General features: G+C 39.3%; 1 protein-coding gene across 3 annotated transcripts in view; it reads left to right on the top strand.

Annotated features, from left to right (window-relative positions):
* Positions 1-381: 381 nt before the first annotated feature.
* Ankhd1 (ankyrin repeat and KH domain containing 1) overlaps positions 382-16,438 on the top strand; it is a 100,051-nt gene continuing 83,994 nt past the window's right edge. For 2 of the 3 annotated variants that reach the window (XM_034518555.2, XM_034518554.2), the window contains exons 1-2: positions 386-823; positions 13,870-14,020. In XM_034518555.2, the coding sequence (XP_034374446.1) occupies positions 536-823; positions 13,870-14,020 (439 nt within the window). In that variant the 5' untranslated portion in view covers positions 386-535. Of the gene's footprint in view, positions 824-13,869; positions 14,021-16,438 lie in introns of all 3 variants that reach the window. The other variant, XM_034518559.2, reaches the window with a different exon arrangement.

The raw sequence follows: 16,438 nt of genomic DNA, 5'->3' as shown, positions 1-16,438 counted from the left end.
ATGGGGGCGGGATGAACAGTAGTCTCACAGGCCAATTGTACCACGCGACGTCCCGTGACAAAATGACCGACAATATCTGGCACCAATGGAGTTCCCCATTGTTAGGGTTCATTTTGACTGACCACAAGGCCAACTAATAGACTGTAAGGTCGTGATACGATAGTCACAGAGGCTGGCCAATAGATATAGAAGGAGACCGGAAGTCAGCTCGGGAGAAGTAGGAGGCGGGTGTTCACAACCGCCTAGGCCTACGCGGGTCAACGCAGCTTGGGGGCTGCGAGCCAGCTAGCAGCGCGTGACGGAGAGCGTGAGCGACAGATCTCTGTGGCCAATGATTTGCAGGCGCCTGGAAATCGCAACCAGTGATGAGTCTAAGGGGCGGGAGGCAGCAGGTTAGGCAGTGAGAAGTTAGTGGCGCTGCTGGGACGGGGGGGAAAGAGACGCTTCTTCCTCCTGCTGCTCCTCACCTTCCCGGGATCAGCCGCGGCGGTGGCCGCGAGTGATTCGGCAGCGTCTCCGGCTCCGCGTGAGAACCATGCTGACGGACAGCGGGGGCGGCGGCACCTCCTTTGAGGAGGATTTGGACTCCGTAGCTCCGCGATCCGCCCCAGCTGGGGCCTCGGAGCCGCCTCCGCCGGGAGGGGTCGGGCTGGGAATCCGCACCGTGAGGCTCTTTGGGGAGGCTGGGCCCGCGCCTGGAGTCGGTGCTGGCGGCAGCGCGGGCGGAGGGGACGCAGCGCTGGATTTTAAGTTGGCGGCTGCGGTGCTGAGAACGGGCGGCGGAGGTGGTGCCTCTGGAAGCGACGAGGACGAGGTGTCCGAGGTATAGCTCCAGGACCCTTGTCTCTAACGTTGCGTGAGACGTGAAATCTTTGGACTAGCACTTGGCTGGTCCACCTCCCGCTTCCCGGGTGCAGTGTTCTCTGACAGCAGTCGCTTGTAAGGCGACGGTGGCAGCGGTGCGGGCCTAGTGAGCGCTCGGTTTGCTTTTCGGCGCGCGTCAGGAGCGGCACTGGTTCCCGTCACCGTCTGTAGACCCACAATAGGGAGTTCTTTGGTCTGCGAGCTTCGCGCGGGAACCCTGACTCAGGCTACCTCCCGCCCACCCGGTGTTGGAGATGGGGGAGGGCGGGGTCTTGTTAGCCAAAGTCCCTGCCCTTGGTACTGAGGGAGCCTGAGAAACTGGCGGACACAGCTAGCTCAAAAAGCCTGTCTGCTGTTCGCCTCTGCGTTAAGTGTGGCCTTGCCTGTGCATTTAAGTAGAGCAGTTCTTATTTTCTCTTTAGTTAGAGGCAGGTGAGAATTAAGTTCTCAGCTTTTACTCCGAAAAATCACGTGATCGGTTCTTGGACGTTTTATGAAGTTAGACAGGAAAAGGAAGTTCCAAGGCATCTTTGAGCTTCGGAATAACTGGATAGTTGAACTCTGAGGTTTTTAGCCTTCGAGAAGATGAGGCATCTTACAGACGCCTTTTCTTGTAAAGAAAATGCGTTGAGCTCTTGCATTTCTTTTAGCACATGTGTATATTACTGTGTGCTCCTTTCAGGTGTGAGCAATTTAGGACGGGGGATACTGTCCTTTAGTCTCTTTAAGAAAAGTTGACACAAACATACATAGTTGTAGATATTTGCACACGTACTTGCATACATGTGCATTTACAGGTTGACTTATTTTCTTTGACAATGGTCAAGTCAGAGAACTGAACTGTGATGTTTTAAGTGCTCAGAATTATATTTCTTTTTAATTTAGCTATGATTTATTCACTTTTAATTGTTGAGATTTAGTCTGTGAGTTGCTGTGTAGACCAGGGTGGCTGAACTTTCTGTGATCCTCCTCCTGCCTGTATCTCCTTAGTGTTGAATTACAGGTGTGCACCACCATGCCTAGCTAACTATTTCTTCTACATTGGTCCTAGCATGCCTCGTTCATCCCTTGTGACTTTAACCTCTGGTCCTGGTGTTAAAGTACAGTACAGGAATTTCTGTGTGCCGATGATCCTGGCTTGTGCATTTGACAGGAATAAGGAGAAATTATTCCAGAGTAAAATTACAACACTGTTTTTCCCAGGTCTGAACAGGAGGGTTTTTTGATTCAACATTTTACTTTGGAAAAAAGCTGTGTATATTATCCATCCATATTTTTTAATTTCCCTGTAAGAAAAATAAATTCTAGGCCAAGATGAGAGAAGAGTTTTATTTGGATAGTCGTTGGGGGAGTCTGTAGGTCCCTCAATTTGGGTTTGTGGAAGGCTTTTATTCTTTCAATAAAACTATGAGAGCTGAACTCAGACCACATGGGTGTTTGGCTAGGAAAGAAAATGCTGGCTAACTTTAGATTCTAAAGATTTGTTTTCTTTGTAACTTGTAAGGGAAAATCTGAAATGGCTGGCTTTATTCTGAATGTATGGGAAGATAGTCTCCTTGATTTTTGGGGGGCCACTTTGACATAATTGGCATGAATGAGATTAGAGGTTACTGATTTGCTTTTATGAGAGTAGTGTTTAAATTTCTTCACAGATAAAAGTGTTAGTGAACTTCCAAAGTCAAATTCCTGTCTTATATTTGTCTCTGTCACATACATTGTATTTTTTTTTTTTTCTAGAGCTGAGGACAGAACCCAGGGCATTGCACTTGATAGACAAGCTCTCTACCACTGAGCTAAATCCCCAACCCCTCACATACACTGTATTAAAGCTACGGGTACAATCTATACATTTTCATAGTGTTTTTGAGGCAAGGTCTTAATGCATAGCCCCAGCTGACCTGGAACTGGCTTTGTAGACAAGATTGGCTTTGAACTCAGAGATCAACCTGTTTCTGTCTTCCAGTGATTGGGATTGAATGCATGTGCCACTATGCCCAGCTTCATACTCAAAATTTTTGGTTTTACAGGTAATGGTGTTTTGCCTATATGTGTGCACACTGAAATAAAATAAATAAAATAAAAAAGAAATAAAATAAAAAGAAATAAAATGCACACTGCTTCTATGCCTGGTGCCCATGGAATCCAGAAGAGGGTGTCATGTTCCCTGAAACTGGGGTCACAGCTGGTTTTGAGCCACTATGTGGGTGCTGAGAATTGAACTGGGGTCCTTTGGAAGAGCATCAGTGAGTGCTCTTAACCCTAAGCCATCTCTAACCTCAGAACACCTATTCTTATTCTTCTGTTTACTTATACATTCTGTGCCACAAATGAATTTAGGTATTGAGAGTATATTTAGATTCTTCCCCCCCACCCCTTTTTTTGTGGACAGGATTATATACTTTGTAGTCTAGGCTGGACTTGGGAGTGCTAGGCAGTATTTTGTCTCAGCCACCACTATGTTTGTTTGGCTGGCTGGCCTTCCTTCCTTTCTTTTTCTTCTAAAAAACCTCCCTAAAACAACAAAACAAACCAAAACCAAAATAATAACAACAAAACTTCAGTTTTGGAATGCAGATCTCTGAGCTACAGGGGATTTTGGGGAGGGTGAGTAGCATTTGGTGTGCAAGTAGATTCTTAACCTGTAGAGAAGAAGAAGCTTTTTTGTGGTTTTCCCTTTCTTTCAGAAAAGAAATTCTTGAAATATCTCACAGCAGCAGTAAGTGCAGTAGGGTATATAGTCTGTCTTTGTGAATGAAATGAATTATTTTGCTTAAATTATTTACCTTTTCTGTTTTCTTTTCTTATGAACTGTCTTTTCCTGTTACTTTGGAAGGGATAACAAATAATATTCTTAGAAAAAAATCTTACCTGTGAAGTATTTGAATAATAAAATCCTCATTTCATATTTTCTAAATTATTTTAGAGCCAGACAGTGGATTAGTTGTTACATAGTTTGGAAATGGAGATTATCTCCTTTACCATGTGGGGCAGGAAAAGGTAAGAAATGAAAAATAAAATGTAATGTCTCTGGCTGGTTAAGTTAAAAGATTCTATAGTTTGAGGAGGGAATTTAGGACTGTTACTACTAGTAATTTTTTTCTCAGTTTTATTTATTATTATTGTGTATGTGCACAAATGCATGTGTGTGTGGTAGCATTCTTTTACATGTCATAGGACAAACTTGTGGAAGTTAGTCCTCTCTACTATGAGTTCTAGGGTTTGAACTGAGGTGGTTGGACTTGAAGTATTTATAACTGTTGAACCAGACTCCATACATTTAAAAACAAACAAGCAAAAACCTAAGTTTTTAAATTTTATTTTAGGGAATTTATTATTTGGTCAGTTATTTGTTTAGTGGTTCTGGGGATTAAACCCAGGGCTTTGTGTTTGCTAGGAAGTACTCTGCTAACTACATCTCTAGCATGTCTTTACTTTGTAAAATTTGAGATGGCCTTAAATTGCTCAGGCTGAGCTTGCTGTTTAGTTCAGGCAAGGATTAAACTTTGTTGTTTGATTTTGAGACACTCACTGTAAAGTCCTGGTTATTCTGAACTGAATAAAGATCCACCAACCTCTGCTTCTCAGTGCTGGGATTAAAGGCATGTGCCACCCTACTGGACTTCAAACTTCGTACTTCTGCTTCATCTGATGCCACCAAATCCAATTAGTGCATATAGTTTTAAACAGGGGGAATATCTTGTTTTATATTTCTTCAGGGCTATTGAGTCTCTTTCTTATCCATGTAAGTCCTTGACTAGAGGAGCCAAAATTCGCACTTGGTAATAGAGGTCAGGTTAAGAATTTCCTCAAGCTAGGTGCACAACTATAATCCAATGAGTTAGGAGAATGAGTCGGGAGTTAAAGGCTATCCTCAGTTTCATACATAGCAGGCCCAGCCTGAACAACATGAGAACCTGTCTCAAAAATAAAACCCATATAAGTCAACTTAAATTATTTTTCTAAGATTTATATGTATGTGTGTCTGTATGCCATATATATATGTGTTTGTCAGAATCTCTAGAGCTGGAACGCAGTTGTAAGCAGTCCAGTGTGGATGCTGGAATCAAGGTTTCTGTAAGAGCATTTCATGTTCTTAACTGCTGAGCCATCTCTCCTTATAAACCAGTTTTCTTTTTTTAAACTATTTTATGAGTGGTTTGGTTTGTAGGTATATGTGTGCAGTATTCACAGAGGCCAGATGAGGGCATCAGATCTCCTTGGGACTGGAGTTACAGATAGTTGTGAGACACCATGTGGGTAATAGGAATTAAACCCAGATCCTCTGGAAGAGTAGTCAGTCTTCCTAACCACTGAATCAGCTTTGTAGCTTACAAGTCAATTTTTTTGTTTGTTTGTTTTTAGACAGGGTCTCACTATGTATACCAGGCTGGCCTCAAACTTAGAGAGGCTCACCTCTGCCACAGCCAGAGATCAAAGGCTTGTACCACACTACAAACCAGTTACAAACCACTTTTTAAATGTGAATTTTGGAGTGATACCTCTCCCCTTTTAGCAGATTGAAAGAAAAAATTTCTAGAGAAAGGACTTTTTTAGATCAATGATTTTAAAGTTTTTTAAAGTGTGCATATACTATATTTGAATAATATATGACATCTTTTAATATTATAAACTGCTGGGTGTAGTTGTACACACATACACCTTAAATCCCAGGCAGACAGATTTCTGAGTTTTAAAATCAGCCTGGTCTATATGCTAAACATCAAGTTTCAGGCCAGCCAGGGCTACAGAGTAAAACTGTGGGGGACAGTATACTACAAAGTTATGGGGCTTAGGATGTAGCTCATGATAGGGTGGAACTCTCATCTAATGTACATGTTTCTAGGTTCAGTTTCCATTACAGGAAGAAAAAGGTTAAAATTATAAAACTAAACAGTCTCAAAGAACGTGTAGAAAGTAAAGTCCTTCCCACCTCAACTAGCCATTCAATTTTCATTCTTCAAAGTAGTCAATAATCTTTTTCTTTCAATAAATTTATATCATATCGATAGTTTTTACAACTTTGTAAAAGCACAAAGATACTGAATATGGCTCTGAAAACTATAGCAGAAACTTTGTAGGGATTTTTTTTCCTCTCTGAAAATTACTTTCAGATTCAAAAATCTGAAAGCATAGGTTGGAGAGGTAGAGCTGTAGTTAAGAGTCAGAAGTACAGACCATGTAGTGTTGAATTTTTCTTCCAGTGGCAAAAGAGCTAGTTAATTTCCTTTATAGTTATTTGTTATGTAATATAGAACAGAGTTTTCATTAGTATATTGACATGTTGGGCCAGATAATTTTTTGTTGTGAGGGCTTTCCCATGCATTAGTAGTATCTGTATCTACCCACTAGATGCCAGTGGAAACTACCTAACTGAGATAGACTCAAATAGACTCAAGTTCTTATATGATGCCTCACGGGGAACAAAGTTGCTCTTGCTTGACAAACACTCACTGGTTTAGAGGCCACTCTTGTCAGAGATGGCAATTTTGTCATGAATACTCTATTCAAACTTGAGGTAAACAAGGTGATTCACTGTTTTTAATAGCATCCCAGGGCTTACACATAACAAGAGAGAAATAGAAGGTACTAATAAGTTTAATGTAAAACTAGTCAGAAATGTTTTAAATTTTCTAAAGTAAGTTTATCAGTTAAAAGAACTTTCATTTAAAATATTTTCAAAAAGTTTACCTGGTTTTCATGAAAATAAAATATACAGCAATTGTTATGGGAACTAAAACAGAAAGGGTTTTATTATATAAATATCAGTGATAAAATAGGAAATATAACTTTGTAGTCTAATATGTAAACTTTGGAGATGTTGGAAATATTAAACAAAGGAAGGCTATGTGCTGTTACTATAACTTAAAATCTTCAGTATCAATCTTGGACAGTATCATTGTGTAAAGCGGTAGGACAGCATATAAATTAATGCATTGATTGTTATTATATGAATTTAGAGCAGTGCAGAATTGGTTAGTGTTAGTGGAAAAAGACTTCATTGTGAAATTTGAAGAACGAGAGAGTTTTTGTTTTTAAGGGGTTTTGTTAAGTGTTAAAAGCATCTTTAAACATTTAACATGTAGTTCATAAATTTAATAAAAAAAAAGTAATGAACTCCTTTTTTTCATCTTTTATGTTCCTTTAAAAAATTGTGTGAGAGTGTGTGGAGGGAAGAAGGGAGGGACAGAGGTGAGCATGGAAGTACATGACCCATTACCTGAATGTGAAGGTCAGAGGACAACTTTTGGAAGTTAGTTGTCTCCTTCCACTTGTGGATCTGGAGAGCCAATGCAGGTTGTTAGGTTTTTGTGACAGTGCTTTTATCTGCAGAGCCATCTTTGTTGTGTCCCTCCCCCACCTTTGAGACTCAGTCTCATACAGCTCAGGTTGGCCTAGAACTCAGCAGGATCTTTGTGCTTTTAATTTGAAAGTGCTGGGATTACTGGTGTCTATCCATTTCCCTCCTTCCTTCAGTTCCTTTCTTTCATTCTCTTGTGTGTGTATTTTGAGGTGGGATCTTATAAAGCCCAAGCTGGCCTCAAACTGGCTATGTAGCTTAGGGTGATCTTGAAATAATCACCCACTCTAGTTTTGGAGAAAATTCAGGGTTTTGTTTTGTAGCCCATGCTGGCTTTGTTCTTTTGGTAATTGTAAATGATGCTGTGGTGAACATAGGTGGACAAATATCTCTTAGATCCTATGTTCTATTCTAATTATATGTCTGTGTGGAACTATGTGTGGAGTCTATGTGTGAGTGCTTAATAGCATCACATTAATAGCATCACATTCTGATGGAGCTGGAGTTAGAGGTGGGTGATGGGCATAGGACTCTAGTCCTCTGTAAGAGTAGTATGTGTGCTTAACTACTAAGTCATCTCTCTAGTCCTACTGTTTATTCATTCTTTACAGAAGAAACTGTTTAGTGAGTAGAACTTCTTCATGAATTTATCTTTCATATAAAATTTCATAGTTCCAGGCTGGGAATGTAGCTTAGTTGGTAGAGTGTTCGCTTAGTACAACAGGAAAATCTAGGTTCTCTTCCATCATAGCATAAAACCAAGCTTGATGGTGTAAGACTATGGGAGGTAGAGTCAGGAAGATCAGAAGTTGAAGGTTGTCTGTCCTCAGTGCATACTGAGTTAAGAGATAGAAGACAGCCTGGGCTACAATGGAGCCGATCTCAAAAGAAAGAAACATAAAAATGAAATAATTCTAAAGGTCCCTACCTATGTGTCAGAATAAAGCTACCTTGGGATCCCTGGGCCAGCCTGACCTATACATTAAGGAATCAAAGGATAGCTGGAGAGAGTTCAGACCTGAGATCACCAACATCCACATAAAAAGTAAAAAGCCAGGAGTGGCAGTGCATGTGTGTAATTCTACCTTGGGGAGGCCAAGACAGATAAGTCCCCTAGAGCTTGCTGGCTGCTAGCTAGCCAGCCTAGCCTAGCCTAGCCTAGCCTAGCCTAACCTAACCTAACCTAACCTAACCTAATTACCTATTCCTGGGCCTCAGTGAGAGACCTTGTCTCAGAAAACAAGGTGCATGATGCCTGAGCAGGAAGGGAATCCAAGATTGCCCTCTAGCCTCCACCTCTTTCCCCCGTCCATAGCAGCAGAGGCTATATAGCTCATTTGGTAGAGTGCTAACCTAGTGTTGACGGATCTTGAGTTTATCTCCATATAAACTAGACTTGGTGGTGTGCACCTGTAATCTTGGCTCACATAGGGGTAGAGGTAGAAGGATCAGAAATTCAAGGTTGTTCTTAGCTTCACAGTGAATTGCACATGACTGTCTCAAGCTAAAACAAAACAAGAATTGGTGATGGTGGCTTAACAATAGAGGACTTTCCTATCCTGTACAAGGCCCAAGGATCTATCCCCAGCACTTGCAAAAAGAAAACAAAAAAGGTTGTTCAGAGGTTTTAGTCCTTAGAACCTATACAGTGGAACGAGGGAACTGGTTCTTACAAGTTGTCTTCTGACCTGCATATGCATGTGCACACAAAATAGCAAAAAAAAAAAAAAAAAAAAAAAAAAGAGTTTTGGTTGGTTGATTGTTCATTCATTCATTTATTCATCCACGCTGAGGATTAAAACCCACGTTTTTGGACATCCCAGGAGAGTGCTCTGTGGCTGAGCCATATTATATTCCTGGTCATTTTTTTCAAGATATTATTTCATATTGTAATATAATCCAAGCTGTCTCAAGCTGTCTTATAATTTACTATGTGTAGCCCAGGCTGCCCTGGAATTTATAGCAACCCTACTTCAGTTTTCCAAGTTGTAGGATGATAGGCATGAGCAGTGATGCCTGGCTCCCAGCTTCTTTGTGGTGCTAAAGATTCTGGCCCTCTTTTTATTTGAGACAAAGTCTCAGTAAATTACTGGCCTTGAACTCAGTTCTAGTAGGCTTTGAACTTCTTGCCTTGACTTCCTATGTAGTTGGGATTACAGGGTAATACCACAGATCTAGCCTGATTGGTATTTTGGAATAGAGTTATTTATTTAGAATCTACTATTTGTTAAGCTGTATGCTAGGCTTTAGATGATGGGGAAAAAAATGTTTTCTGCTCTCAAAGATACTAGTTTTTTTTTTTTTTTTCAGTAATAACATTTCAAGGAATGAGAAAAATGTATATATCCTTTTAAACTTCTTTCAATATTAATGAATTATATTGCATGTCCCAGGCATGCTGCAATTGAATTACCTCATCATATTTAATTTTGTTATAGTTCTGTGGCAATCCAAGATACCAGAATCAATGCATAAACTCTTGGTGTGCATTAATTGGATGATATAGGTAGTGTTTGAGTCTTTACTTGAGGTCATGGATGAGCCATAAGAGGTAGGCTTACATTGGTAATAATTTAAAATAAAAGCATTCCTATTCAGCCATCATGGATTCCTGTGTCTTGTGCTCATGGTTTTTTGTGTTTTTTTTTTTTTTTTTTTTTTTTTTTTTTTTTTTTTTTTAAGATTTATTTATTTGTGTTATGTATGTGAGCACACTGTTGCTGTCAGAAGAGGACATTGAATCCCATTACAGATGGTTGTGAGCCACCATTGGGAATTGAACTCGGGACCTCTGGAAGAGCAGTCAGTGCTCTTAACCACTGAGTCATCTATCCAGCTCTTGTGCTCATGTTTTAGCAAAACTCCAACTTTATCTTATAAACTCATATATTTATTTACTTATTTAGTGTGTGCAGGCAGTTGCATGCCATGGCATGTGTATGACAGTCAGAGGACAAATTTGGGGAGGGAGCTCTCACTTTCTACCTTGTCATAAGCCGGGCAGTGGTGGCACACACCTTTAATCCCAGCACTTGGGAGGCAGAGGCAGGTGGATTTCTGAGTTCGAGGCCAGCCTGGTCTACAGAGTGAGTTCCAGGACAGCCAGGACTACACAGAAAAACCCTGTCTTGGGGGGTTGGGGGGGAGATGAGATGCTCTACCTTGTCATCCTTGTCATGACAGGATCTCTTGTTTCTGCTGCTGCAAGGTGGCTGTCCAATGAGATCCTGGGTAATTCTTCTGTCTCTGCCTTCTATCGCATGTCTGGAGTTTCACTTGGGTTCAGGGAATTAAACCCCAGTTGGCAGACTTTCATGGCCAAGTTCAGTTAAGCCCTTTTGTCTGCCGAGCTGCTCCCTGGCCTAATAATGTCTTACATACTCTATCAGCATGTTCTACTTCTAGGCCTTTGCCATTTTCAGGTCCTTCTGATAAGAACATTCTCCTTTAAGATACTCATGTGGCTTCTTTTTCTCTTAATTTTTTATCTTATTTTAAATAATTTTAGGGGACAGGGTCTTGCTGGGTATCCTTGGCCCATTGATTTGTATGTTTCATGTAGCATTGACTTGACTACTTTTTAACACTGAACTACACCAGCAGCCTGATACCTCCATTTCTTTAATCTTATTAAAGTCTTTTCTATGTAGACTTTGACTGGCCTGGTACTCCCTATGGATCCCAGGCTAGTCTCACATTCTAATACCTTAATACCTGATGCTGGGATTACAGGCATGTGCTACTATTCCCAGATTCTTTTAATAGACCTTCCAACTACCTATTGCTTCTTTTCTGTAAATATCTCAAGCTCTCCAATTTTAAAACTGAAATGATCATTTTCTTTTGTCTACTCCATCTCTTCTTACCCCATTTGTGTGTGTGTGTGTATGTGTGTGTGTGGTGGTGGTGGTGGTGGTGGTGGTGGTGGTGGGGTACTGGACATTAAATCCAAGGCTTTGGGTATGATCTTAGGCAAGTACTTTAGCACTGAACTAAATATTGACTGACCCTTGTCATCTTTGTAAGTAGCATTGCCCTAAAACTAGTAACTCTACTCAGAGACCTCATAGCTTACTCTGTTGCTATTTCTCATCGTAGACATCTAATTCATTTCTTTTTCTGTGTTGTTCTGCTGTAAATGAAACTATCTTTCACCTATGCTATTGCTGTCTGTCTGCCTCTAATCTTGTATCTCCAGCTCTTTACCCTGCCATTAGAGTAAATTCTCTTTTACCAAAGTGTTACTCATTTCAGCTTACATTTGTTGTCCTGGAACTTTGGAGACAGAGATAGTAGGATTGTTGCTAGCCTAGGCTATAAAGTAGTTCCCCACCCCCCAAAAGAAAATGTTTTCATAGTATACAAGATTATTTAGGATTTTGCTTTTTTTTTATGTCCTAATTCTCACTGACCTCCATTTGATTTTTATATTTGAGCCATACCAAATTGCTGTAGTTCTGAAGATTAAGCTATTATTGTATGTCCTGATATATATGCTTTCATTGCTATGGCTTCTGGAATCATAGTTATAACATGTTGAGTGCTCATTGTCCACTGAACTAAAAGGCTTGTTTATATATTCTAAAAATAAATCTTAAGTATCATAGAAGGAAAAGTATATGATTACCAATATGTATATGATATATAACATACACAGAGTTATATTCAGATAGAGCTAGGTTTCTTCCTTTTTTTCTTTATTTTGGAGGCTGGATTTCTATACCACAGCATAGGCTAGCCTTGAACTTGACATTTACTTTCTTAGCTTTGGGGTAGGATTATAGATGTGTACTCCCATATCCAGCAAGAGTCAGGATTTGAAATCAGACCTTTGGGTTTTAAGATTGGTTTATGTCCTTATCTTTTTGTGCTGACACAGGGTCACTGCAAAGCCCTATCTGTCTTGGAACTTGAAAATCCAGGTTGACCTTGAATTCAAGAGATATGCCTTCCTTTGCCTCCTGATGCTGGAATTAAAGGCATATGCCACCATGCTTAACGTGCATTTGATCTTAGCCAGCAGACTAAAGAAAGATAAACCTACGTTTATAGCTGCTGTTTGCTTTTTGTTTATTGAGATAGGTTGCCCAGGCTATGTTGCCCAGGCTAGTCTTCAGCCTGTGGCCTCATTAATCATTCTATGTCAGCCTCCCAAGTAGCTGAAATTACAGGAATACACCATGCCATAACCATTTTTTTTTTTTTTTGAGACTAGGTTATGTTATATAGCTAGCTAGCCTCAAAACCCTCATGATCTTCCTATATTAGTCTATGTATTTCTGTCTCTCTCTGTCTGTCTCTGTGCCCCCCCCATCTCTGTCTGTCTCTGTCTGTCTCTCTCTCCAGGACAGGGTTTCTGTGTGTAGCTTTGGCTGTCCTGGACCTTGCTCTGTAGACTCAAAGATCAGCCTGCCTCTGCCTCCCAAGTGCTGAGATTAAAGACATGTGCCACCACTGCCTGACTTAATTGAGAGTTTAGATTCAAATGTTTTTATACTTTTATGAGATAGGAAGCAGAACAATAGATAGAAAAAAATAAAATAGACTTAACTATTAAGATGGCTTAATGTTCTTGCAGAATACTAGATGCCCAGCCATGTATGTCAGACAGCTCAAAACCACCCTGTGATTCTAGTTTTAGGGATCTGATGGTTTCTTTGTTTCTGGCTTCTGAGGGTACCTGTGTGCATGTTAACACACACATTCATAGGCACATGCATATACAAATAATTAAAAATAAATCTTAATACATTCCAAGAAAGCTGTACACTTTAATTTTTTAAAATTCAATTAAAATTAACTTGATTTAAAATTGGAGGGTTCCATGTATTTTGTAATTGATTTTTATTCTATCATTTATTAATTTCAGCAGAGTGTACATCAAATACTTGCTAGGTATGATGTATTGGGCATGCACCACCACACCCAGCAGTTGGTTAAAACTGACTTTTTTTTTTTAGAGTCAGAATAAATTATTTAGAAAAGAGGAGAATTATCTTATAATGGCCTAACAATGCTGTTATCTATTTTTCAATATTGGAGATTGAGCCTAGTTTTGCACATGCTAGACAAGTGTTCTAATATAAGACACACACCCAGCTTCTCCCCTTACACTTATTTGTCTGTGTGTGTATATGTGTTTTTCTCTGTGTGTGCACATATGGGTGTCAGTGTAGAAGATAACTTGCAGAATTTACTTCTCTCTTACAATGTGGGTTTCTGTGATCAAACTCAAGACTGTCAGGCTTGGCAGCAAGTACTTTTATTCTTAGCCACCCATTGGCCCACTTAGCCCTTTTTTGTTTTACTTAGAACAAGGGATGTGTTAACTTGCCTTGTACTTCTTGAGAAGCTAGGATTGCAGGTCTGCACTAGGAGGCTGAGATGTGTGCACTTTGCGATCTAGGTCTGTGTACAGCTTTCTAAAAGGTTAGGTGTATATACTTCATATATGAATATAGATTTTTATGCTCTGTGCTAGGAACATAAAGATACAGTGCTCTCCAAGAAACTTACTTAATGTGTCTTTTATACCTGCCATCATGCTTAAAGATTAACAGAATACTCCCTCAAAGTTCTGTTCTCATAATTGATGTTTATATAATTATCTGGTTATATTTAAATTTCAAATAATGCTGACAGATTATAGTTATTGTAATCACATTGGCATTAGCTTTATCATTATTCTATCTTTAATTCATAAACAGGTTGAATCATTTATTTTGGACCAAGAAGATTTGGATAACCCAGTCCTTAAAACGTCAGAGATATTCTTATCAAGTACAGCAGAAGGAACAGATTTGCGCACAGTGGATCCAGAGACCCAAGCGAGACTGGAAGCATTGCTAGAAGCAGCAGGTACTCTGTTGATTTTCTCTTTAAAAGCAGATCTTACCAGAAGTGATAGCACATTCCTTTAATTCTGGCAGAGGCAGAGGCAGAGGCAGGCTGGCCTCTGTAGGACCACCCTGGTTTACATGAAGAGACCCTATCTCACAACAATGACAATAGATAGTATAGTTCTCTCTAAGATGTCATACAAGATTATCCGGCTGGAGAAATGGCTCAGTGATTAAGAACACTGACTGATCTTCCAGAGGTCCTGAATTCAAGCCTTAGCAACCACATGGTGGCTCATAGCCACCTGCAATGGGGTCTTATGCCCTCTTCTGGTGTGTCTGAAGAGAGCAATGGTGGGTACATAAAATAAATAAATAAATCTTTAAAAAATAACCCAAAAAACAAACAAACAAACCAAACAAGATTATCTCAGAAATATTTAACATCCCAAATTTACAATCTCTGTGATAATTTTTTATTTATATTTCCTAAAAAAGTTCACATTCTATATTTTTAAAATTCTTGGTTGAATGCAATGAATAATTTTTTGACTCAAATTTTAAGGTAAGGATAGCTAGTTATCAAGGAAATTTTCTGGGCATAAAAACATAGCAGTAATTGTAGTTTATCACATTTTTACTGTATTTGAATTGATTCAGGGAATTCTAATGTTTACTTATTCATTTTAATTGATGCTTACCATAATTATAAATAGCTATTTTTATTTTAAATGAGCACAAACTTGAAATATATCAAGGTGTGCCAAACTACTGGTTTTGAAGTATCAGCAAAAAAAAAAAAAAAAAAAAAAAAAAACAAAAAAAAAAAACAAAAAACAAAAAAAAAAACTTTGATGGGCCTAATGTGGTACCTCACACCTATAATACTAGCCCTCTACAGGCTGAGGCATTGTTGTCTAGAGAGCCTGGACTACATAGTGATTTCCAAGCCAGCTGGAGCTATGGTATGAGACTCTGTCTCAAAAACTGATTCAGGGGCTGGAGAAATGGCTCAGCAATTAAGAGCACTGACTTTTCTTCCATAGGACCTGGGTTCAATGCCCAGCACTCACATGGCTGCTCATGACATACATAAAACTAAAATACCTATACACAAAAAAAGCTGATCTAAATATGTGATTAACATACTTGCTCACTAGGTGTTGTAAACATGTATAAGGGAAGGTGAGGAAAACAGAACATGAGTTACAAGTTGTAGATGATTTTTAAAAAGAAACAAAGCACATGTACAGTCATACTTATTATTTTATAATGTATACTCTACTCATTATTTACTGTACAAAGTTTCCATTGCATTATAATTAAAGTATTTCACTTCTCTAAAATACAGAAATCTAGAGCAGGGTGTGGTAGCACAACCTAGATTCTATCACCTGGGACACTGAGTCTAGAGGATTGCCTTAAATTCAGACTAGTTTAGCCTCCATAGCAAGACTTTGTCTCACAAAGACAAAATAAAAGAAGGAAGTCTAGCTAATTGTTGGGGCACATGCTTAAATTCTGTCACTCAGGAAGCCAAGGCAGAAAGATTACTGCAAATCTGTGGCCACCCTGGCCTGTAAAGTGAAAATCTGTCATTTCCTTTTTTTCTTGAGTATATATGTAGGTATGTATGGGGGCTCATACCTGTGCTTCCAGCACCTGGGAGGCTAAGGATCAGGAGTTGATAGCTAGCCTTGGCTACATATTGACCCTTTCTCAAAATTTTTTAAAAAAGAGATTAATAAAGATAAATAAAATTATTATTTATTTAAATTTATTTAATTTTTATTATGTGGGTTTTTTGTTTTTTTTGTTTTTGGTTTTTTTTTTTTTTGTGTGCATATGTATGTGTGTGGGTGCTTGTGCCGCATCATGAGCTTGGAGGTCAAAGGATAACTTTCAAGAGTTAGTTTTCTCTTATTACCTTGTGCAACACTGAGGTTGAACTCAGGTCATCAGGCTTGGCAGCATTTTACTTGATGCTTTTACTTGATGAGCCATCTTATTTCCATATATATAAAATATATATTTATTTGACACCTACTGTTTTTAAAGGTTTATTTAGTTATTTTATGTGTATGAGTATTCTATCCGCATGTACACCTGCATGCCAGAAGGGGGCATCAGATCCCGTTGTAGATGGTTGTGAGCCACCATGTGGCTGCTGGGAAATGAACTCAGGACCTCTGAAAGAGCAGCTAGTGCTCTTAACCACTGAGCCATCTCTCCAGCTCCTTCCTCATATATCTTATATATAGTACCTAAAGCCAGGCATGATAGCACCTTCCTTTAATCCCAGCATTCAGGAGGCAGTGGCAGGTGGATCTCTTAGTTTGTGGCTAGCCTAATCTACATATTAAGTTCCAGGGCAGCCAGGACAACAAAAGAGACCCTGTTCCAAAAAAAAAACAAAAACAAATAAATGAATACGAGG

This window comes from Arvicanthis niloticus, chromosome 14 (assembly GCF_011762505.2).
Source record: "Arvicanthis niloticus isolate mArvNil1 chromosome 14, mArvNil1.pat.X, whole genome shotgun sequence".
Taxonomy (NCBI): Eukaryota; Metazoa; Chordata; class Mammalia; order Rodentia; family Muridae; genus Arvicanthis; species Arvicanthis niloticus.
Note: the sequence above shows the minus strand (reverse complement) of the source record. Positions and strands in the feature narration are given on the sequence as shown.